This window comes from Girardinichthys multiradiatus, chromosome 13 (genome assembly GCF_021462225.1).
Source record: "Girardinichthys multiradiatus isolate DD_20200921_A chromosome 13, DD_fGirMul_XY1, whole genome shotgun sequence".
NCBI lineage: Eukaryota > Metazoa > Chordata > Actinopteri > Cyprinodontiformes > Goodeidae > Girardinichthys > Girardinichthys multiradiatus.
Genome location: NC_061806.1, coordinates 22,002,829 through 22,027,123, shown reverse-complemented (window position 1 = coordinate 22,027,123; position 24,295 = coordinate 22,002,829). Strand labels below are relative to the sequence as shown.

General features: G+C 38.7%; 3 protein-coding genes across 8 annotated transcripts; 2 read left to right on the top strand and 1 right to left on the bottom strand.

The window, feature by feature from the left end:
• Positions 1 to 1,151: 1,151 nt before the first annotated feature.
• Positions 1,152 to 14,725, top strand: sytl1 (synaptotagmin-like 1). Of its 4 annotated transcripts, XM_047384829.1 has the most exons (16): positions 1,152 to 1,294; positions 2,978 to 3,057; positions 5,616 to 5,712; positions 5,799 to 5,853; positions 7,703 to 7,854; positions 7,947 to 8,058; positions 8,144 to 8,214; positions 8,293 to 8,333; positions 9,818 to 9,937; positions 10,084 to 10,250; positions 10,331 to 10,433; positions 10,601 to 10,762; positions 11,772 to 11,850; positions 11,945 to 12,044; positions 12,524 to 12,729; positions 14,120 to 14,725. In XM_047384829.1, the coding sequence occupies exons 5-16, from the start codon at positions 7,716 to 7,718 to the stop codon at positions 14,260 to 14,262; spliced, it is 1,443 nt and encodes a 480-aa protein (XP_047240785.1). In that variant the 5' UTR covers positions 1,152 to 1,294; positions 2,978 to 3,057; positions 5,616 to 5,712; positions 5,799 to 5,853; positions 7,703 to 7,715; the 3' UTR covers positions 14,263 to 14,725. The 4 variants fall into 4 exon arrangements, with proteins under 4 accessions (XP_047240785.1, XP_047240783.1, XP_047240784.1 ...); XM_047384827.1 differs by lacking the exon at positions 5,799 to 5,853 and having other exon boundaries at positions 5,616 to 5,742; XM_047384826.1 differs by lacking the exons at positions 1,152 to 1,294; positions 5,799 to 5,853 and adding an exon at positions 2,046 to 2,080 and having other exon boundaries at positions 5,616 to 5,742.
• Positions 14,726 to 17,524: 2,799 nt separating this feature from the next.
• On the top strand, positions 17,525 to 21,540 carry efcab1 (EF-hand calcium binding domain 1). Of its 3 annotated transcripts, XM_047384135.1 has the most exons (6): positions 17,543 to 17,744; positions 17,889 to 18,047; positions 18,236 to 18,340; positions 20,723 to 20,874; positions 21,013 to 21,117; positions 21,198 to 21,540. In XM_047384135.1, the coding sequence occupies exons 1-6, from the start codon at positions 17,669 to 17,671 to the stop codon at positions 21,285 to 21,287; spliced, it is 687 nt and encodes a 228-aa protein (XP_047240091.1). In that variant the 5' UTR covers positions 17,543 to 17,668; the 3' UTR covers positions 21,288 to 21,540. The 3 variants fall into 3 exon arrangements, with proteins under 3 accessions (XP_047240090.1, XP_047240091.1, XP_047240092.1); XM_047384134.1 differs by having other exon boundaries at positions 17,525 to 17,744; positions 21,013 to 21,540; XM_047384136.1 differs by having other exon boundaries at positions 17,588 to 17,734; positions 21,013 to 21,540.
• On the bottom strand, positions 21,168 to 24,247 carry rbm48 (RNA binding motif protein 48; the record flags this gene model as incomplete). The annotated part of the gene is made up of 5 exons (XM_047383935.1): positions 21,168 to 21,464; positions 21,544 to 22,076; positions 22,217 to 22,362; positions 22,457 to 22,647; positions 24,074 to 24,247. Coding segments are annotated over 5 exons (1,107 nt in total), but the record flags the coding sequence as incomplete, so codon positions are not given.
• Between the last annotated feature and the right edge of the window lie 48 nt (positions 24,248 to 24,295).

Genomic DNA, 24,295 nt, shown 5'->3' with positions numbered 1-24,295 from the left:
TGTTTATGTTTCTAACAGCAGTGAGCAACACAATTAACAAATCATTCTAGTGTTCTAACTCACTGAAGGGACAAGCTCACCTTAGATGTGAAATTATTCCCACATCCAACCTCGAAAATTGAAACAAATTAAACGCAACATACATTATGTTATGATTGGGTCACGGCCGCAGCTTTAGAGTTGCACTTAAGTTCTTTGCTGTGGCGCATATGTGCTATATTTATGAGACCTTGTGATGCTCATACCACAGAATATCTTGAAGCCAAGCTGTTCTGGAGCTTTTTGGACATGTAAAAAAATTCAACAGCATGAGCAGCTCTTATATACAACATATACCGCACATGCGTGACACTGCTAGAGCAATTTAAATTGATACTATGTAAATACTGTCTGTGTTGATGAAGATTCACTCATTCCAGGATGATATATATTTGGAACCCAAAGTGCAACTGATTGCATGACCTAATTTGTTATTCATTTGGATAATACTTATTGTATTACTTAAGGACCTCATACAGCATTAAAATTATATTTCCAGATGGTCAGGTGACCTTTGAATACAGAAAAACAATGACATGGTGACATCATGTTATAAGTAAAATACCTTGTCTTGACGCAGTTGAACACTGTGAGTTCCACAAAGTTGATCCCAATACACATGCAATGTTCAGCGCCAGAGTGGACACAAATACTTTAAAGATATTCCACAAAATTTGCTTAATTTCACCACATGTAGCCCTGCATAACACACGCTTTTTCAATACGCTAGTGAACATGGCAACATAAGAAACAGCATGACAGCAGTTTTAGGCATGCATCTTTCAAAATCTCTGAAACTGAGGTATGACTATTGGATGTTCAGGAATCTACTTGCAACAGCACCAATCCAACGTTTTCACCCAGGGTTGCCTGTTCTAGACCTACCAAATCATTTCATATATAAGGACTTACACACCTAGCTAGCCTGCCTGTGTGCGAAATTATTTCTAATTTGGAGGATTCTAGCCTTAACTTTCTGTCCATTTTTTGTATCTCTTCTGAACTGGATTTGACTATAAACGGACCCACACTTTGGTAGCATTTGTTCTACACACACACACGCAACTGTTCCTGTGTTTGTGTGTGTGTGTGTGGCATTTATTCTCACGCTGAGCTCCGAAGAGAGCTGCCCCTTTGCGGACTAACCCTGAGGGCGTGTTCAATCCGTTTGCTCAGCACACAAACAGAGAGCGCACCCAGAAAAACTTTTTCCTTCACTTCTCCCAGATGGAACAAGTACAAGCCGTCAGATAAGGTAATACACATTTCCACCTCATTTTAGGCGTAAGGGTGTTTTTTTTAATAAGTTTTTTGGAGGGAAGAGATTAGGTGAGGAAATGAAGCGACAGGTGTTCATTCACGTCGTCCTTATGAGGATTAAAACATTGCTCTAGCATCTTTTTGTTTTTACTGATGTAGTAAAGATACATGATTATAGACGTAGGATAAAATATCAGAGTTTTATTTTAAACCGGTCATTTAATTTTTATGTATGGTTTTAAAACATTTAAGCATTTTGAAGCGATAGAGAAACTTGACGAGAATAATCAAAAGCCTGTTAAGCAACATGGCAATGGTATTGATGTTGGCGGAAACTGTATGTTTTTGTTGCCTATTTGTTTTCCAGGCAGACCGTCTGCGCTTACGCAAATTACACACAAGTACCCGAGCAAAGGCAGGGAACACGTCTGCCTAATCACGCAAAACACAAGTAACGTTTTGCAACAAATAAGACGTAAAACCTTTTTGACATTAGCTGTCATGAGGGCTGATACTACATTAGATCTGTTACTGCAATGTGTTTTAAAATTAATTTAAAAGTGTTACTTAGCAATCCATTAAATATACTGTAATTTTGGACCAGGAGGGGATGAAAACCGTTGCAGGTTGCAGACACAGCATGTCCCCTCACCCACTGATGCCCATAAAGCACAACTTCAAAGACTGAACGGTGGCTTGGGGTTAACTTGAGACCAGAGGCAGTTTTAAAATAGGGGATATGGTTCCCCCCCTAGGGCGGCATGGTCTTGGGGGCGTACATGTGAGTAGAGTAAAAAAAAACAATCTCTGAGTTGCATCTGGAGGTTTCTGTTGGTTATTGCTGTTCAGTCAATGGAAAATAAGTTCCCCCTGTATGGTGCAAAGTTTACAAAATGTATGAAAATATGGCCGATTATAGTGGTTAGCCAATAACCTGAATTTGAGGTCTGCTTTGCAGCTTCCAACTTCATTGTCATTTAATAAATCTGGACTGCAATTCATCATCGAAAGGTCACCGTGATTGATCAAATGGACTGGAGGCGCTACATTGCAAAGAGAATAAGGAAGTCTCTGTGAAAAACATTTAAAAAAGAGCTGTGGGGTGATAGGGGATGTCGCTTTCCATAAACGACTTGTTTGTTGCTACCCTTGAAGTGAAAATTTTGCTGCAAATTGAATGTGCGAACAAATGAGGACTTGGCTTCTGCTATGTTTTATGTTTGATTGATTTTTAGCTTTGCTATTATCAGAAAATGCAAAAGCTGAAAGGCCGATAAAGATGCCCTTTCCCCAATGTTTCAATAGATCAGCAAATATTTTTTTAAAAGTCTGAGTCGGTAATTGGTAAATTGAGAGTTCTCAGTTCCTATTGACTGTACTATCTAAACAACGGCAAGCCCTGCAAATGCCATTTGATTGTATGGTGCCTATAAATGTGTATGATATATTTGTTTCTGTCAGTTTTCTTGCTGAAATTTGATATTATGGTTTGAAAATGTAACCAGTCAGCAGCAGAAAGATAGAGAGAGACAGGCTGCTTTGAATTAAACAGCTTTCTATCTGAAGTTGAATCTTCAGAAGCATTCTGGATTTATTTAACAATTTAAAATTGTTGCGTAAATCAGAGTGGTGGACTGAGTAAAAGGTTTTTTATTGTATATTGTTTTTGTATTGTCAGGAAAAAAGACGTCATATTGCGTCATATTAAGCCAGGGTTTTGTAGGACCAACGTGCAAACAGGAGTGTGGGAGCCAGAAGGTGAGTTGAATATTTAAGAATGACTGAACTGAAAACTTACAGCATGGAACAGAGGCAGGTAGGCAGATGTGGAACAGGAAAATAATAGCGACTTGGAGCAAGGAACTAACAGTATGAACTAGTGATGAGAACAGAAAATCAGGAAGTCTAAATACTGAGGAAGGAAGGAGAATATACCAATAAACCAAAAGGGTTAATCAGAAGGGAATGAGAAGCAGCTTGTGGAAGAGAGACTAATTAACACATGATGAGAAGGGAGTGCAGGGCAGTAGAACAGAAAACATCGAAATGAACTGAAATAAGTAAACAACGAGATTGCCAAATGTAACATTAACAGATCTACAAGAAAATATAAACTAGAAACATCTAATCCATTGTAATGCAGGAAGAAACAAAACATGCAAACACCAGAATTAATCTAATAACCTAAATGAACTGAAATAAAGCAAATGAAGAACATAGCAGTGCAGGGAAGGTAAACAATATTCAAACTCAAACCTTAAACACAGGGAGATTATGACACTTTGACACAGCTAAAATTAGGAGATGATTAATTTAAAAAAAAAGATTTTTACAGTAAATATTGAGTGGTTATAATTTGGACACACAAAAGAACACTGTCCTCTCAGCTGATATCCTACTTGTAAATTTTTTAACCCAGTTTCAATGTTTTAACAATGCTGTTAATGTTCCTTACAACTATGCATCGAATAGTCTTTATGTTTGCTGTGGTTGTTTAATGACTGGACATGTTTTAACCAGCAAAATAATTGGTATAAATCGTATCTATGGTTTCCCTTCCATCCCAGATGTCTGCAGGGAGGATATGATGGTCACTAATCTGTTGGGCCGGTTGTTGTTCTCCTCCTATTGTAGATTGTTAAGGAAAATAACACACCGTAGTGACGTGACATGACCCCCTCTGTGTTCACCCAGAGCTTACAGAATGATCAGCTGAACTTGAGCTCCAACCCTGCAGGGTGTCACTTTAAAATAAGGCTGAGGCTCAAGGTCAGAGTACACAAAACGGCATCGGCGGAGAAAGATATTTTCTGTGAAATCCTCCTGCAACTGTAGTGGATATATTAGATTGTTTGTTAAACAAGGAAAGATTAATAGTTGTACAAAGCTCTAAGTTCTGTATTGTATGCTATTTAATGAGTTATGATGTTGATCCTGTCAATGAAAAGAATAACCTGTAACCAGTGATGAGTTAAACATACATAAACAATGATGCTGTAGAAGCATTCTGCTTCAAGCTCTATATCCTTTCTATGCATGTTCAATAAGAAAGCTCTGCAAAATGAGATAAATAGTTGTGTAATCCCAACCTGATGCAGCAGAATCTGTAACACAATTTAATGTAATGCAAAATATTTAACTTTTCAATTTTGATTGGACTTTGATTTTAACAGCTTGACACACCGCTGCCTCTAAAAGTTTTCTACATCATATTATGCATAAAGAAGCTCTCTTTATAATAAAAGTGAAGCGTGATGCACAAAATATGCCCTGATGCATCAGTGAAAAGCGATGCCGTTACAACAACTTGGAAAATTGTATCTAGGAGTTGGAGAACTTCAAATTTAAGTGAGAAAATCCTCTGACAATGTAGGATAATCAGAGTTTAAGAATAAAAAACTCATGCCAGGCAGCTGCTTCAGCTGGGTCAGGACCAAAAGAAACTCATGGTTTCTCGCTAGGGAGCAGGTTTGATTCAGGGTACGTTACCATGGTGATATGCTCAAACCTTTCTTTATGGAAGGAAAACACAGAGTTTTCTCAAATTCAGGATTAACATACTCGGAACCCCCTTTCTGGTCACAAGAAGGCCCATGGGAAAACGTGTGAAGAAAAAGAATGAAAAAATTGTTGTGAAGAATAATTTTACAGTTACATTTATAAGGGATTGTTAGGGGTGCTACCAGTAAAAATACTAAATGTAAAGGTTAAAGTTTTCAAAATTTCTCAGTGTGATACTGCAATAAAGATACTTTTATTTTAGAATTTGGTGAATTTATTGTTATTTTTTTTTTTTACCAGAGAAGTACTGATGTTTTGAATATTTTGTGATTAAAATATTTTAGGCTGATATTTTGTGATTCTAGATCATTAAAGATAAACCAATACTTTTATTAGTCTCGTTCACTGAGAATATATAACGTGCTTTCTGTGGGACTGGACAGCAATCTCCCCCTCCCTTTATTGAACAACTTGCACCTCCGGTTTTTGTTCTGTCTTGCTTATTTATTCAAATATTTTCCTAAAAAGGCTGTGGGTTTCCAGACCTTTAATCTCTCCTCGCCCTGTGCTTAGAAGCCGTGTATAGTAATCAGTTCATGCTCATATGAAACAACAAATTAAATCACTAATTAATTCACACAATGTCATTTTTCTGAAAGATCCTTGCAGATCAAGCATAAACTACGTAACAGTACAGTACTTTTAAAAATGTGTTTAATTCCTTGAACAACCCCTTTAAAATACAAACAGGACATGATGCCATTCCTAACAGGTAGCATTTATTTGTTTAAGGATAACATTTATCTGTTTCCCAGGTATGGCGGAGGAGCGGGTTGACTCATCTCTCGATCTGAGCCACCTGACGGAGGAGGAGCAATCCTCCGTCCTGCAGGTCCTGCAGCGTGATTTGGAGTTGCGTAATCTCGATGAAGGTCGTATAAGGTCAGTCAGAGATGATTATTTTACTGAGGATTGCCTATACCTGCTTTTCCGTGCAGGGTTGCAGGGGAACTGGTGCCAATCTCCAGCCTATCCCCAGTCATTGGACAAGAGGTGGGGTACAACCTGGACAAATCACCAGTCCATCACAGGGCAACACAATGATACAAACAGCCATACACGCGCAATCTCACACCTAAGGGCAATTTAGGGAGACTATGGGAGGAAGCCAGAGTACCAGGATAGAACCCATGCATGCACACAAAAAACATGCTACATCCAGATCGACCGGCCATCGAACCCAAGACTTTCCTGCTGCAAGGCAACAGTGCTACCAACTGCACCACCGTGCAGCCAAATTTGTTGTTCTTAGTCCAAATATTTGATTTTTGAATAAGAAAATAGAATTCTTTGTAGATTCATTTTGCTATTGTTCAATGTTTTTATGTCCTTTATACATAGTTTGTCTGATTTCCCCAAAAAGGAAATTCTTTTTATCATTTGAGAGACAATCTGAACATGTTCTAAATGGATCTAAGCATGCTACTTCAAAAAATGAAAAAGCATACATTTATGACATTCAGAAACTAATATGTATGATAATTTCGATCCCATATGTCTTTTAAACTTAAACACTAACAGGTAAATTCATGATGAAACTTTGTATGTGCTTTCAGTGCTGAATCTAATCATAGAGGCAGATGTGCTGATAAATTAGATCTTCTAATAGCTTCTCTCAGCACTGGCACAGTTTGCCAACAATTAAACAAGTCGTGTGTGGATTTAGGGAAAATTCCATCTATATTCAATTCAATTAAATTTAAAAAACACATTATTAATCCCAAAGGCAAATTAAATATCCTTTTAATTAGTATTATCTATGTTTCTTCAAAGAGTCGTTGTAGGTGGTGATGGCTGTGGGCTAGAAAGATCAATATTTTAGTAAATTACTGTCAAAGCAAATAGCACTGAGTTGTCAGCAGTCCTATGAATGAACCAATCATACTCACTTACTTCCAGAACTTTGATCTGAATGATGCTGTTTTGTTCCGGCGTATTTGAAGGGAGCGCAGCTCATCCTGGCGACACAAAACAGTGTTTTCTATTCTTTGCATTTTTTAGGGAGCCAACTTTTGATACTTTTTGCAGAAAAGAGTCACATCATTTTCATTCCAAGACAAAAGCTTGGTGACTGCAGTGTGTCTGAGTGTGCATAGACACAGGTGAGATTTCGCTGTTACATACGTATGTACATAGACGGTGTCTGTAGGGACCCGATATTCACAATTTATGTTTTTGCCCTAGTTTCACACTGGATTTTATAATCTCAATGCATGTGCTTTAACAAACCTAATGGATTAAACTGATTTTTTTTTTCGCACCTCAATTTTGTTGTTTTAAGAAGGGAGTCTCCAGGTGGGTTTTGCATTTACAGGAGAACTGAACGGAGGATGGGGCTGCAACTTTAAGCATGCTGTGATTAATTTTAGACTCATTTTGCTTTTTCACAATAAAAGCAAAGAAATTATGTTTCAAGAAAGAAGCTGTGTTGAAAATTTGGCCATAATAAAATACAGTTTATGTGCAAAAGAAAAGAGGAGGGAACAAAATGTACATAAATAAGCAGGTTGCAAATGCTGCATTTAGACAGTTGATATGCTAATAGGTGAATTACGTCACTTAACTCATAATTGTTTTCGTGGTGAACTATGGACATTAATTCAATAATAATGGTCTGGGTGAGCTAAACCTAGTAACTTGTTAAGTGTTAAGAGGGAGCTGTGCTAAATTACTGACTGCCCACTTTTGTTGAACTTTAAAAAAATTATACATATTATCTTGAAAGAACTTAGCTGTTAATTGAGGACAAAATGACAATCGCAACTGTTTCTTCTGTAACCTCCTTGTGAAGGAACAGTTCTGTAGGTTTCAGTTTAATCTCGATTTTGTGTCAATGCTGCAGGAACCTTGAGCAGATGGAGAAAAACCCATCACGTCTGCGCCTCCTCTCCGGAGAATGGTTCAGCGAGGTCTGCAGTAAACGTCATAGCAGGTGGACTTCAGGCTGTGACCTTATTCGGGCATCCATACGCCATAGAAAGACAAAGAGCAGAGGTGAGTTTTCAGTCAGTGTGGCACCAGTTTTTTCTACTGCTGCAGGCATATCTATCTCAGTGATAGTTCTCTGGTTGTTGCAATGGTAACAGATGTGAACCTGGATGAAGTGTTCATTGGAGAGAAGAAGGAAACTCCCTTGAACAACATCCCCGCTGAGGCAAAGGAAAGACTGCAGGAGAAAACAGAAGAGGAAAGCGAAGGGTTAGTTAGAGTACTTTTCAAATTAAAAGCTCTGCTTGCAATAATTATTGGAGAAATATTTTTAATAACAAACTTATGTTTCCAGGAATGAGGAAAATATGAAACCTGACTTCACTCAGGCTTTAAATAATACAAACAGTTCTTCTCCATCCAAAGGTATGAAAAATATCTCTAAAGTCCTTTGTGCATCACCGATGCCTCTGAGTAACATTGTCCACGTTATTCTGCTCACAGAGTGTGAAACGAGAAGTAACGGGCACTCAGAAGAATCTGAGGTGATTAGACTACCCGCCTACACTCACACAGTACTATGACTAACTGCTTCGGTAAACAGTGTTCAGCTAGCCTGGTTTCCATCTTCTGACACTGAGTCAATATTTGACATTATGTCAAAGTATAAGTCAAACTTGTTCCCTTCTGAAACTTTTGGATTGTTTGAAGGACGATATTTATGCAGCAGCAAAATAAAGCATTTGGGCCTCACTATGTTCTCGTGAAAAGGTCTGAGCAATATGGTCTTATTAGTAGTAAGGTTTTTTTAAATGTGTAAACAGCTGTGCTCCACCTGGGGTAAGTTTACCTGGATTTACACACAATTAGCCACTATTTTGGAGATTTTATTTTTTACAGCACCCTCCATATGTAATGTGTATAAAAACAAAATCTCAAATGTAAATGTAGCTATATTTATTTATTGGTCGAGAAGTCTATCATTAAGAAAACATTTTTTTTCATTGCCTCATTTATTAAAGGTACACAGTTTCAGGTAAAGTTGTAGTAGCATTAAGCAAACTCCACATTTTTGTGTTTGTGATGGTAGTTTTTTTGGTATTGCTCCCAAACTTTTCTTGATGTGTGTGGTAGGAAGATAAATATGGACCCTCATCCAGCCTAGTTTGTTTAAGTTTTAGTTGTTTCAAACTTTTGTAATTATGACTGTAGTAATTTCCCCATATCATCATCTGACTTATCAAGAGATCAAGACAACATGCATTAGCCCTACTGTAATGGCATGTTCAGTGGTTTTTCCCATTTTGAAGAGGAACTAAAAGAAATGGGCAACATCATATTTATACCTGAGGTAAAAAGGATGTCAGAGATTATTTAATCATGGATTAAATTTAAAAAAGGAAAGTATAAATGTATAAATAACTTACTTGCTTTTATTTTAGAGGAGTTATTTTTTATTTGAGAAATAATCTACTGCAACAAAAAGTTGTTTAGAGATTTTTACCGCCAATAAATGTGGACGATGATATAAAAGTCCCACATTTCTACTCTTTACCGAAGTAAGGAACTGAATTTATTTGTAATTAATGTTTAAACCAGGCTGTTCCTCTGATGAACACTTGACAGTCAGAGTTCCAGAACAACACCATGCATACTTGGACTGATCTTACATCATATTCCATTGTAAAGTCAATTGTGCATATATGAACATTAAAAAAGAAGATATTCTTTATTATTGAGAGCAAAGTGTACCAGAGTCAAATTCCTTGTTTGTCTATACAAACTTGGCAATAAAGCTGATTCTGATTCTTCTGAAACTGAACTGGAGGCACAATGTACAGAATGTCGTGGGGTCTGATAGTTTCTGAAATTACTGTGTACCTGTTTTTGTTTCCTTTGAAAGGTACACAATAATTTCAGAAACTTTTCAGACCCCATGACTTTCTGACCATTGTCCAAATATGTGTATTTTGACAAAATATGACATTTTGTTTGAGAACTAAATTGCCCTGTAAATGCTTTCATGTAGGAAGACTTATTTGTGGGTCTCAACGGGGATTTGGACTCTTTTAACAGCAGCCTGACGAAGCAAGATCCAGCTTCTCTGAAAACCAGCAGCTCCAACGGCAGCCTCCATTCGAGCTACACGGTACTCACACACTCTCGCACCGGACACACACAAATGATCAGCTGATGATCAGAGCGACACTAGATGACTCAGCTCAGGAGAGTGACGCAAGAGCTCTCTTCTGCTCTGTGATTGTGTGTGTGTGTGTGTCTGTGTGTTTGTTGCAGCTCAGTGGAAGCATGATGAGTCTGTTCAGCTCGGGGGATTTTGGAGTGGTGGAGGTGAGGGGCCGCATCCAGTACTCGCTGGTTTACGACAATCACAGTGAGGAGCTGCAGGTGAGAGTGTATCGCTGCGAGGACATCGCTTCAGCGCGCAAGAACCGTTCCGACCCGTAAGCAGTTGTATTTTCATGTGACTAGCTTCAAATTGGCAGTGGCACACTGAACAAGTGTGTGTGTGCATGTTTTACAGATATGTAAAGACCTATCTCTTGCCAGACAAGTCGAATCACAGCAAAAAGAAGACGTCAGTCAAGAAGAAAACACTGAACCCAGTCTATGATCAGACGCTCAGGGTGAGACGCTCGCTCATGCACACATTGCATAACATGCTAACTGTATTCATTGTCCCTCATAATCATTCAAAAGCAGTCATGGTTTAGCCTCTTTGTTACAAAATAAGGGATTCCCCAAGACTTTGTCCTGCACTGCTTACAATTTGATTATGATTATGTTGTTTCAGTATAAACTGCGTATCGGGGAGCTGCGCAGTCGGACTCTGAACCTCTCTGTGTGGCACGCTGAGTCTCTGGGAAGAAATATCTTCCTGGGGGAGGTGGAGGTGGCTCTGGGGCTGTGGGACTGGACCTGCACGCAGCCTCTGTGGCAAGATCTGCAGCCACGGGTAGGGAATCCCTTATGATCAATGAGCTCCACGCAAATAAAATTATTCTGCAATATTTCAGTCAAAGAAATTAAACATTTTATTTAAAGTTGCATGTCTAGACCCTAAAAGACAGTATAACAGCTAAAATACCGAATTACAATATGCTGTTAACCTCACCAAAGATTTGAACGTTTTAAGGCAACACCTCAAACACACCATGAAAAAAATCTAACGAGATCCACTAAGATAGGAGGAGTTTTGTAGATCTCCACACATTTGGTTCAACCTTGGGTATGAAGCCTGAAGGTGTCATGTCCAACTGTTATATGAAGCCCATGGGAATGTCAAGTCTTCATGCTGTTAAGAAGGGAGACAGCTTTTTTGTTGAAGCAGGTTTCATAAAGTTTAGATTGTAAATTGTTGGTAATCCTAGTTGACCTAAAATGGGAAACCATTTGATTTCTTGTATGATGGTGAGGAAAACAATTTGTGCTTTTTATACAGTGTATGTAGAGACATTGTTTCAACAGCATAAGAATGAACATGTGTGCCATATTTCCTTAGAATTTGATCGAGAGATAAAAGGTAAATGGGAGGCCTGAAATATAGTGATGGGGAAGACCACTGGTGAAGCGTGTTATCTGATTATTGATAAAAATCTATAAGGTACAATTTAAGGCAAGTGATAAGCCAGTAATTTCAACTTATTCTAAGGTCACTAGGAGAACATCATGAGAAATTGTATCAAAAGCAGAACTTAAATTGTTTTTGAACTATCACAAAAACACTGATATCTGCATCTGCTTTCATTCAGCAATGTGTATGTAAAACAGACATTTGAGCAGTTTGGCTCGAGACACCGAAAAAAGGGGGAAGACTGTGCCTTGTGTCTGGGAGAGCTGATGGAAGAGGAAAACATGCTGTGAATTTTAAATAAGGTTTTACATAACCTTGGTCTGTCTCAGCTCCCACACATCTGAGCCTTCATCCATTATTTTGTTTTTATCATTTGATTGTTTTTATATAGGTTTATCTGAGTCCAGAGTCTATCAGCATCAGGGGGAACATCATGCTGTCTATCAAATTTGTGCCTGAGGGGTTTGAGGGTAAGAAGAATAAATCTGTCCTGCTTCAACACCACAAGTGTTGTAGCATTCTGTGTGGACATAAAAGTATGCATGTATATATGTTTGTGTTCAGGTGGCGGTCTGCCTCTGACAGGAGAGGTTCACATCTGGCTCAGAGAGGCTCATGGTCTCCTTTCTAAGAAAGGAGGCGCTATAGACTCCTTTATAAGAAGGTGTGTCTGCTCTGGAATATATTTCTTTTTAGCTGGTCAACATTCCTAATGTACAGCACACACCACGCTCATTGGAACCGCTGGTAAAAAGGGATGCCAACAAAGTTTTCTTATATTTTAACACTTCATGATTAAAATAGTTATTTTATCTCTCTTACCATTCTTCTTCATTGTGTAGCCAGCCTTGTTTTTCACAGTTCTAGTTCTTTTATTTATGTTTTTACTATCCCTCTGACTAGATATGGGAAAGCCTGGATGAATACTATTATCTTGTAGCCTTTTCCTGGCTTATAAAGATGCTTGTAAAGATTCTACAGATTCCTTACTTGAATGGCATGTTTTTCTAACTTACCCATTTTGAAGAGTAGCTTAACCAATGCTAGTCAGTATTTTTCTTTCCACCTGGGGTGCTTTTCGTTTCACCATCAGTCTGGTGTTGATTTTCTTTCATTTGTCTCTCTCTACACATCAAAATCAAGCTACATTCTCCCAGATGTCGGTCGACAGAGCGGTCAAAAGACACAGGTGGTGAAGCACTCCGTCAGTCCAACATACAACCACACCATGGTCTATGACGGCTTTCAAACCAGTGATCTGAGGGAGGCCTGTGCTGAGCTTACAGTCTGTCAAAGAAATGGTCTAAAGACGAACATTCTGGGAGGGGTTCATCTGAGCTGCGGAACAGGTGAGAATCTTTGTACTTTTAATAGTTTTAGTCAAATTTATATTGAAACAGCTTTCTTCCACCATTCAGTCTTTAAAGTAGACGAGAAGAAGCCTTGTATCCACACGCAAGTTCAGAGTTTCACTCAGACATAAACTGCAATTTTACAGTCGTGATATTTTAAGAAGAATGCAGGTATGTTTTGCTGAAAGGTATAATGGTTGAAAAGAGCTCCTTTGAAGACTTAACTTAGCATCTAGGAAAGTTTCTGAAATTGTTTTCCTCCTTTTCCTCAATCCTGGTTAGTTCCATCTTTGTGTATTCAAAAGATCCTAATGATGTCTTGCAGTCACCAGAACAGCATCATTTCTTCCATCTGGAAATGTGACATGATAGGTCATAAACTAGTTAGGCTTTATAACACCACCAATAAACACGATCATAAACACAGATGCAAGTTTTTCAGTCAGATAATTTACACAGGCTACGTTTTGCCCTTTGCACACAAGAATTTCAAATATTTCAGAAGGTTTTGTGACTCGAGGAAAGCGGCATCTGGTGGAGCTCAAGGTTAAAGAAGCATCATGCTGTGAGAAAGTCTTTGCTCTCTTACAGATTTCTTCTGTTTTTGCTTTTTTTCAAATCTCACTCACTTTCAGATCATAAAACAAATTTTAATATCAGACAGTGATAATTAACTGTGATTAGACGCATTTTTTGGAAAGCCGATTAACTTTTATTAGTGACACCCAGGCCTGACTACTGGCTCACTTGTAGAATCAAGAGGTCACCTATTTAGAACTTGTCTGAAACATGAAGAAGGCTAAAAACTCTCAAAAAGCAACACATCAACACATCCTGATAATTCCCCATGACTATACTGAAATATTCTGTGGACTGGTGAGGCAAACAAAGACCTTTTTGAAAATATGTGTCCTATTCCAGCTGCATAAACAACTAACACAGCATTTCTGAAAAAAACAAAACAAAACTAAAAACATCATCCCGATAGTCAAATAGTGTGTTGGTGCTGCTTTGTTTCTTCAGGACCTGAATGACTTGCCATTACTGATGGAACCATGAAGGACCATTTTGGACTGATTCTGTTTTTTCCTTTATTACATACTGTAGCTGTTTAAAAAATCAATTCTGTCCAAATGGTATGATTTTTCTGTCTGGTCAGATACACAGAAATATTGCAGACGTTAGGATACCTATTTTTCATTTCTTCATGTGCTCTGAGATGAGAAGTAATTAGTTTTATTGTGAATCATCTTATGCAAAGATAACATAAATGTGCACGTGTTTTTTGGACTCACGGTAAGAGTGGTCACTTGTCGTGGTTGCATGTTTGCGATAATGTCCACAGCAGAAAAGCCTTCAACTTCTTTGTGTTATTTTCTAATGGCAGGTCAGAGCTATGGCGAGGCCGTCAGCTGGATGGACTCCACAAAGGACGAAGTCGCCGTGTGGACCTCCATGATTGAAAACCCAAACCGCTGGATTGATACAACACTGCCGATCAGAACTAACCTCATGCAGTGGTCTGTGTGACCAGAACATCCTGCACTCAAACACTTCATGTTCATGTTCAAACTGTTGTTGGACTGATGGAAGACACCCCACCCCCACCCCCCTATTATTAGCACATGTAACCTCTCTGTCATTATGATATACACCAACACTTACACTCAAACTGAAGTCAGTACTTGTGCAATATTCTTAAAGTGTAGGAATAACTCGTATGTCTGCATTTTAACATTTATTTTGTTCATTCAGTGTTGAATCAGGTAAAAAACATGTTTGTATTCAATTGTAGTTTATTAATTAAATATGAAATGTAATCTATAAATGAAGGATTGTTCACATTTACTATGGCCTGAAGCATAAAACTAAAAATTCAGTTTTTCGTGGATAACAGCTGACACAAAATTTTAACATTGTCTTCCTGCTTGTTTAAAGGTGTTTACATTCCTGTCAATCATCTTTGAGCCTGTAATTAAAGATTTTTATAATATTTTATTAGTGATTCATTTGTGAACGTCTCAGAGAAATATTTTTGAATCATTCTGCTGCAATGTTATGGCAGCTTGTTCCCATCTTGTATTTGAACCTTATAATAACACTTTTTGCAACCAAATTATATATATGACTAAGGACAATAAGGTTAGGAGCCTAAAGTGTAGACAAGGTCCTGCAATGTTACACTTTTACTAAAAAGGTTTTTAAATATCCACCTTAATTTCTGTTTTTCTTTTCAAAGGGACAGTGGATGACAGAATCACAGTCTGAGTCCCCTGCAGGTGTCCTCCAGCAGATGGCAGTGACAGGATTTTTGCTCCCAGTTGAAATATCAGACAGAACATTTTGATTTGAAAAATTACTACTCTGCAAAAGTTCATGGCTTTTTACTGGGCTAATTGAATCTCATGTCAGGTTTTAAGACTACTTGCACATTTTGGTTCAAAATCAGTAACTTCAGTTTTAATCCTAATGTAATAATAATAATTTAAATAAATATGGTGTTTCTTTGAACTGGTTTACCCTCATCCTTAGTCTTAAAACCATGAGAAAAGAAAAACACCCTGATCTTTTTACCTATGCATTACTTACTTTCACAAAAGAATAATAAATATGCATAAAAAGAACCATGGTATGGCTTAATGAATGTTTAATTGTACATTATATATGTTCTTTGATGGGCATTATAATGCTGTGTCTGTTTGCGTAAAACGAGTCAGTGACAACTGATGACATACTGGCTTTTTGAAGGACTTTTCCATTTCAGCATGGAATATTGAACCACTACCTGTTGTGACTTGTCGTAAAGTGCCAATGCATAGAAGTAAGCTCCTATCACTGGTTATAGAATACAAACATCAAGAACATGACAACACTTGCATGTTCAACACCTATTATAGTATGTTTTATCCATATGACAACGGTGTTTTATATCTTCTTACATTTATTTTAAATAATGTGTGATTTGCAACCTTTTTGAAAGGTGTTTTGACCAGTCACTTACAGGGGTTGGACAATGAAACTGAAACACCTGGTTTTAGACCACAATAATTTATTAGTATGGTGTAGGGGCTCCTTTTGCGGCCAATACAGCGTCAATTCGTCTTGGGAATGACATATACAAGTCCTGCACAGTGGTCAGAGGGATTTTAAGCCATTCTTCTTGCAGGATAGTGGCCAGGTCACTACGTGATACTGGTGGAGGAAAACGTTTCCTAACTCGCTCCTCCAAAACACCCCAAAGTGGCTCAATAATATTTAGATCTGGTGACTGTGCAGGCCATGGGAGATGTTCAACTTCACTTTCATGTTCATCAAACCAATCTTTCACCAGTCTTGCTGTGTGTATTGGTGCATTGTCATCCTGATACACGGCACCGCCTTCAGGATACAATGTTTGAACCATTGGATGCACATGGTCCTCAAGAATGGTTCGGTAGTCCTTGGCAGTGACGCGCCCATCTAGCACAAGTATTGGGCCAAGGGAATGCCATGATATGGCAGCCCAAACCATCACTGATCCACCCCCATGCTTCACTCTGGGCATGCAACAGTCTGGGTGGTACGCTTCTTTGGGGCTTCTCCACACCGTAACTCTCCCGGATGTGGGGAAAACAGTAAAGGTGGACTCATCAGAGAACAATACATGTTTCTCATTGTCCACAGCCCAAGATTTGCGCTCCTTGCACCATTGAAACCAACGTTTGGCATTGGCATGATTGACCAAAGGTTTGGCTATAGCAGCCCGGCCGTGTATATTGACCCTGTGGAGCTCCCGACGGACAGTTCTGGTGGAAACAGGAGAGTTGAGGTGCATATTTAATTCTGCCGTGATTTAGGCAGCCGTGGTTTTGTTTTCTTGATACAATCCAGGTTGGCACCCAAACATCCCTTTCAGACAGCTTCCTCTTGCATCCACAGTTAATCCTGTTGGATGTGGTTCATCCTTCTTGGTTGTATGCTGACATTACCCTGGATACCGTGGCTCTTGATACATCACAAAGACTTGCTGTCTTGGTCACAGATGCGCCAGCAAGAGGTGCACCAACAATTTGTCCTCTTTTGAACTCTGGTATGTCACCCATAATGTTGTGTGCATTTCAATATTTTGAGCAAAACTGTGCTCTTACCCTGCTAATTGAACCTTCACACTCTGCTCTTACTGGTGCAATGTGCAATCAATGAAGACTGGCTACCAGGCTGGTCCAATTTAGCCATGAAACCTCCCACACTAAAATGACAGGTGTTTCAGTTTCATTGTCCAACCCCTGTATTTGTTTCACTACACCAAAGGATCCAGACCCTTCCAACACTGCAGATCACCCTGAACACATCATTGTTTTGGTGATATATGGTGGCAGCGTCATGTTATGGAGATACTCATCTTCAGCTGGGAAATCGGTCAGAGTTGATACGAAACTAGGTGAAGCTAAATACAGAGATATGTTGGAATTAAAAACCTCGTAGAGGCTGTAAAAGGCTTAAGATAAGCGCACAGTTCCCATCTTCCAGCAGGACACAAACCAAAAACATACAGCCAGAACTATAATGAAATAGTTTGGATCAAAGCATAATTATGTGACAGAATAGCCAAGTTAAAGTGCAGACTTCAACTTAGAACCTGTGGCAAAAAAAAAAAAAATGTATGCTCAAACATGATCTCCATTAAATCTAATGGAACCTGAGCTATAGCTTGTAAAGAACAGACAGAAACTGAGTCGTACCCTAACGGAACTACAGCTGCCATTGCAGCAACGTGGGAAAAACCCCCAAAAAGTCTTAATTTTGCATTGCACACAATAGCTTCAAAGTTGCAGTAACATCCCGAAATGCTAGGTGCCTTCGCTGTTGCTATGGAGACGCCACGTCAACAACGTCACCCTCCAAATTAAAACAGAGGTCTCACTGAGCGACGTTAAACGCCAAGAAGCTGTTCAAAATGTTGCAAATGTCGGCAAAGAGCAAGAAGGCGACACAAGCCCAGGCTGAAACCCTCGCGAAAAAGGTGGAACATTGTGAGTTGTAACAATTCATCGTTTAATAAACTACTTTCTTGCTCGTCTACTTGGATTTTGTTAAAGTTTCGCTAATCATCTCAAAATTACACCAACTAATACGCTTCAGAACGTCAAATAACATCGTTATTTTCATTCTGCTAGTCACTAAAATAGAGATCGAGTGTCTGATCCAGACGTTTAACGTCCTTCAAGCTGAGCAGGTCGGCCGAGGTAAAGCAACACATGGCCTGGACAGATGGACGTTTAGAGGCATCCTGCAGAACATCTTTGGGTTGACCAATGCCATGATGATCGACGGAGGTACTGCGTCGCTCTGGTTGAACATTTTCTGAGGCTTTTAGCAGGACTAGTTATGATCGAAATCTGATCATATCTTTCTAGGCATATTATAAAACAAAAATCCACATTTATAATAGAAATCCGTGTTTTAAGACTTGTTTAATGTCTAAGAAGATCACAAGGTTTGTAACAGATTTTCTGCCCTTCAGTTTTCAGGAGTTTTGACAAAGATGGTGATGGTATCATTAATGTGGAGGAGTGGATCGAAGGACTCTCTGTTCTTCTGCGTGGGACGCTAGATGAGAAAATAAAACGCAAGTTCCCAACTTTGTGTTCTTAACCTCATCTCCTTCTATCTAAAACGACATCCAGGTACTCTATGGAAGTCCAAAGGTGCCACTAGTCAACAAATAATTTAATTGACAAATCAGTATTTAAATGTGCCATTAATCTAACCTGGAAACAAAAACACTATTCGATAAATATATATTAAACCTAGTTAAATATGCCATTGATTGAAAAATGTATTCTAAATTTATTTCATTATGTATTAATTTATCTCTTGGTAATGTGTTGCAGTGCATCATGATTTTATATTTGCTTTTAGACAGCCCCATGAAAGCCAGTTGGAGAACTAGTTGCTCTATAAGTAACTGCATTTTTAGATGTTCAGGGTTCCTTTACATTTTCCATCAAAAGGTTCCATACTTTTCCAGTCTTAAATTTCTAGATTTTTGTTTTACATTTGCTGTACAATTCTGGGCATTTGAGTACAAAGCATTACCTTTGGACCTGCTTTAATAAGAGTTGCAGTCCCACAAATAATGGCACTATACAGGGGTTGGACAATGAAACTGAAACACCTGTCATTTTACTGTGGGAGGTTTCATGGCTAAATTGGACCAGCCTGGTAGCCAGTCTTCATTGATTGCACATTGCACCAGTAAGAGCAGAGTGTGAAGGTTCAATTAGCAGGGTAAGAGCACAGTTTTGCTCAAAATATTGAAATGCACACAACATTATGGATGACATACCAGAGTTCAAAAGAGGACAAATTGTTGGTGCACGTCTTGCTGGCGCATCTGTGACCAAGACAGCAAGTCTTTGTGATGTATCAAGAGCCACGGTATCCAGGGTAATGTCAGCATACCACCAAGAAGGACGAACCACATCCAACAGGATTAACTGTGGATGCAAGAGGAAGCTGTCTGAAAGGGATGTTCGGGTGTTAACCGGATTGTATCCAAAGAACATAAAACCACGGCTGCCCAAATCACGGCAGATTTAAATGTGCACCTCAACTCTCCTGTTTCCACCAGAACTGTCGGTCGGGAGCTCCACAGGGTCAATATACACGGCCGGGCTGCTATAGCCAAACCTTTGGTCACTCATGCCAATGCCAAACGTCGGTTTCAATGGTGCAAGGAGCGCAAATCTTGGGCTGTGGACAATGTGACACGTGTATTGTTCTCTGATGAGTGTATCAGGATGACAATGCACCAATACACACAGCAAGACTGGTGAAAGATTGGTTTGATGAACATGAAAGTGAAGTTGAACATCTCCCATGGCCTGCACAGTCACCAGATCTAAATATTATTGAGCCACTTTGGGGTGTTTTGGAGGAGCGAGTCAGAAAACGTTTTCCTCCACCAGTATCACGTAGTGACCTGGCCACTATCCTGCAAGAAGAATGGCTTAAAATCCCTCTGACCACTGTGCAGGACTTGTATATGTCATTCCCAAGACGAATTGACGCTGTATAGGCCGCAAAAGGAGGCCCTACACCATACTAATAAATTATTGTGGTCTAAAACCAGGTGTTTCAGTTTCATTGTCCAACCCCTGTACGTTACCCACTGCTTTTGTACCATCTCAACCCACTTAGATAAACTATATATATTTTAAAATCTGGCTTTTGGGCTTGTCAAACAAGGAATGGTGTATCCTAGAGTAATTGCAGATTATTTAAACTACTTTGTAAACTTTGGTACCTTGTTTGTAAAAAATGCTATTTTTGTTCCTTTTTTGACATTTATACTCAATTTAAGAGTCTCAGACCCAGTTTAACATGAATTTACAGTCGGCTAGAGACTAAAGGGGTGGTAAAATTTGCCCTATTTTGATTTTGAATAAGCATGCATTCAGTAAGTAAAAAAATCAAAATACATATAAAGTAAAATGTCAAAATGTACTTGTTATATGGCAAATTAAAGAAAGCATGCCAACTTGATATAAATCAGTGTAAAACTACAGCAGTAATTAAGCAGTAACAGACTTTTATCCCTCAGAAAACAGATAAAGTCTTCGAACATTTCTCCCTCCTGTTTTCGTTTTTCCATATTTATTTAGACTTGGAAAATGATAGAAGCAAATTTCTAGACTCTTTCATTCTTTTTAAAGCTGCATAGGAAACCTGGACATTAGGATCTATTAGAAGAAACACAGTGACATTTTATGTTACGGTGCACTGCACATCATTAACATGACTTCCAGTTTAAATAAATATCTATTTTATGTACTCAATACATTTGATGTGTAAATAATTAGTGATAAAATCTAGAGTTATTTAATATATTCAAATTTTATTATAACATATACAAATAATTTAAATTTTGTTTGGTTTACGTTGTGGCACTTTTGACATTCCATACTTATCCAGCTGGCAATCCTTCCTTTTTTTTTGCATTCCTCAGACTGCTTTCAAGTGTACGACCTGAATGATGACAAAGTCATCGCCAGAGAAGAGATTTGTCACATGCTGAAGCAGAGCCTCCTCAAGCAGCCAAATGAGGAGGATCCGGATGAAGCAATTAAAGACGTGGTTGAGATCACAATGAAGAGAATGGTGAGAAGATCACTGTTCAAATACAGTGGTTTGTTTGCAGTTTAAATCCTTTTATCGAAGCTTCTGGTCTGATCTATTTAAAAAAAAAAAAATCTGGATCTGAAGATTATTTAACACTTGCCTCCTTCCACCCTTTAGGACCACGATCACGATGGCCTGCTATCTTTTAAGGACTTTGAAAAATCTGTCCAAAAGGAGAACCTTTTGCTAGAGGCATTTGGAACCTGCCTCCCTGACCCCACAGTAATCTTACAAATTATAGGATGCCATAAATTTCTGCCAGACGTTCTTAATCTGATTCATTTTTTTTTTTTATCTTTCAGAGTATTGAGAAGTTTGAGCACCTTGTATTTCAAGAGCAACAAGAACAAGGAAACAACTCATATTCATGTACACCTTCAAATCTATCATGAATAAAAAGCTTAATATCTGCTTGTACTTTTCCTAACAATGGGTAAATAAATGCAATCTACAAAAAAGAGAAATATCTAGTTTCCAAAGCAGCCAGCGGTAGACATCTGTCCAGTTTATATCCGGCGACGTGGTTTTGCTTTTTTCTCAACTTTTTTAACTTCTGGAATTGATCCCACCTAAAAATTAAACAGACATACATTGTGACAGTATATTTGTTATCATGTCAAATACAAATAAAAATCACTGAATGACTACCTGCGTCATTGTGCTCCTGATTAGGGTAACGGTTGTGTTTAATGACTCGTCTTCCATGTCCAGTTTTGGTGGTTCCGGTAGTTTAGGTCCAATCAACGGCCCATTTTCTCCAGAAACGTTCGCTGAATGCTCTTCAGACCTTTCCATTTTGTGCTTTCTGCTTGCCAAGTGAGCAATCCTGGGAATTAATCTGACTCCAGAAATAGGATTTGAACCCAGTCGGCCTTCTGTGCCTTGGTCCCAGTTGGAGGTGGTTGGGTTGGAGCCTAAACCCTCCGCTTGCGGCTGTTCTATATTAGAGAATGAATTATGCAAAGTTCCCATTTTGTCCTCTGTTGGGACATTCTGTCTAAATGAATAATGTTCTTCGGGTGGTAAGGGCAAAGGAGGAAACTCTGAATAGTGGCTCACGTTTAAAGCCTCTCTGGTATTTTCATTTTTAGATGTTTCATCGTGTCTGGGGAGGATTTTGTTTAATAATGTTGCATCTGATGATGTAGGACTCTCTTGCGTTGCTTCTGTCCTTTCTCTTTCTTTTGATATGGAATAAGAAAGAAAAAGAGTTTCCACAAAAGAAGGCAAAGGCAAAAAATCTGTCAAATCCTGAAAATATTTGAAACACATTTTTCTTTAAATCTGTCGAGTTAAAATATATCAACTGAGGTAACCATACCCCTATTCCGAGCTGCTCTCACTATATAACTCCTTCTGTCCTGCAGCTTCAGCTTGGTGTCCTCCACCGTCTCGTACTCCGGGACATAGCATACATGCAGCACACCACCATAGAAACTCTTTTCATCCATGTTACGTTTTGCTGCTCTGAAACAGGACAGTTTAAACAAACATCATTCAGCGGATGTTCTTGGCTTCATTACAGAAGCCTCATGACCACAGTAAGTCTCACACAGTGTACCTGGCACTTGTTAGTTTCTGAAACTTGACAAGGTAGACCTCTGTAAACTCCTCAGCTGGATATTCGTCCAGGGGTCGGTACTCCTCCACGATGCCGTACAGCGCACACAGCTGGATCAGCTCCGTCATCACGCCGATGGCTGGAACCCCTTGAACCATCACATAACGGGACTCTAAATTTATGGTGTACACCTGATGAAACAAAACAAATGTGATCAGATTGGTGGTTTACTGGTGGTTCCAAGAGTTTCTCAAAGCAGAATGGGAGGCGCCACCTTTCAGTTATAAGCTTATAGTTTAAATGGCTTATGTTTTCTTGAATTATCTCTGAAGGCTTAGGCTCCTGGAAGATATACATATCACTTTTCCTCATCCTCCTTATTTTCTCTGGCTACTCTTCATCACAACATTTTTACAGGCATTGTTGCCGTTACCTTAGAGTTCTCCTTTTGTTTTTTCTCTTTAGTATTATGGTGAGTCTATCTCTGACATCTGTTTGGGGAATAACATTGTGGAGCCATCAACAGAACAATTGCTGCTCTCTTTGTTCCTGTTTCCCACAGAAAGTACTCCTGGCTCACTAATTTTGAGTTTAGCTACGTCTTCCCTGGCAAAAGCCATTGATCGAGTCATTTCTGACATAAACTTTATGTAATCCTTTTTTTTAATTTCCCATATAATGTATAAGTGTGCACTTCTGTAAAGCACCTTGTGACATTTAATGTCTGTGAAAGGCGCTATATAAATAAACTTTTACTTACTTACTTACTTACATATAAGTCACTTCTGGCTCAGTGATTTTGGAAGGGCTTACTGAAGGTGCTGTTGTTTTTCTTTTTAGTAACTCTGGGTAAGCTCTTTGTTTTTCTTTCCCATAGAAAGTATCCTTCATCCATTTATTCTGTTTATAGTTGTTTCTAGTCCCTGGACGAAGCTATTTAGAAACACCATTTCTGCCACTAACTTTGTGTACTCTGTTTTTATTTGACATAAAAAAGACTGCTGGTCCAGTGAGTTTGTTCAGTGTGTCTTTTATTGCAGAGGGTTTTTTTTCCTGTTAAAATGGAGTGGTTTGTCTTCACTGTGACTACATGCTTGTTTATAATGAGGGGCTGCTGAAAAGTCAACCAGGAGACGCAATCTGCTGGGCTTCCGTAGATAGATCCGATTTTACCAATTACCATTATATGTTCAACTAAAGTTTTTGTACTGCATCATAATAATGGATCGCACGGCGTGTGATTAAATTAGATTAAAACTAAAGAGCTCAAATTTGCCTTACTTTGATTCTATATAATCGCATATAGCATGGAACTGATTAATTTTCCTTCGGGATTAATAAAGTATTTTTGAATTGAATTTGACCTGTCTGGCTTGTAATCTGCTATAGGATGAAAACAGTTGTTGAAAATTGGCGCTATAGGATACATTAAATTAAAGTGAATTATTGTTTAATTTAATCACAGTACCAAGCTGAGGCCGATTTATATATAATATTTTATTTGTATGATGTTTGTGGTTAAGCAAAGTCTCCTTTAGCTCTGACTGTCCTAGAGATTTAGATGAAATTTCCTTTTCAAACCGATTTTTCTTCTTCTAAAGAAACGTAGGTTTTTACCTTAACCGCTTTGGCCTTTCTCCCGTCTCGGTATTTCGGCCGAGAAATGCAAACTCTCTGCTGTTCATGATGTTTGTACACTTCTGGGCCTCTCCAACAGTCGGTTCTCTTGTTGACAGGGGCCGCCATGCTTGTGGAAAAGGCTTTTCCGGCCTTCAAAATAAACTCCAGACGTCAATCGTATTGCGCCTGCGTCGACCGAAGACTCTTTCCAAACGTCTT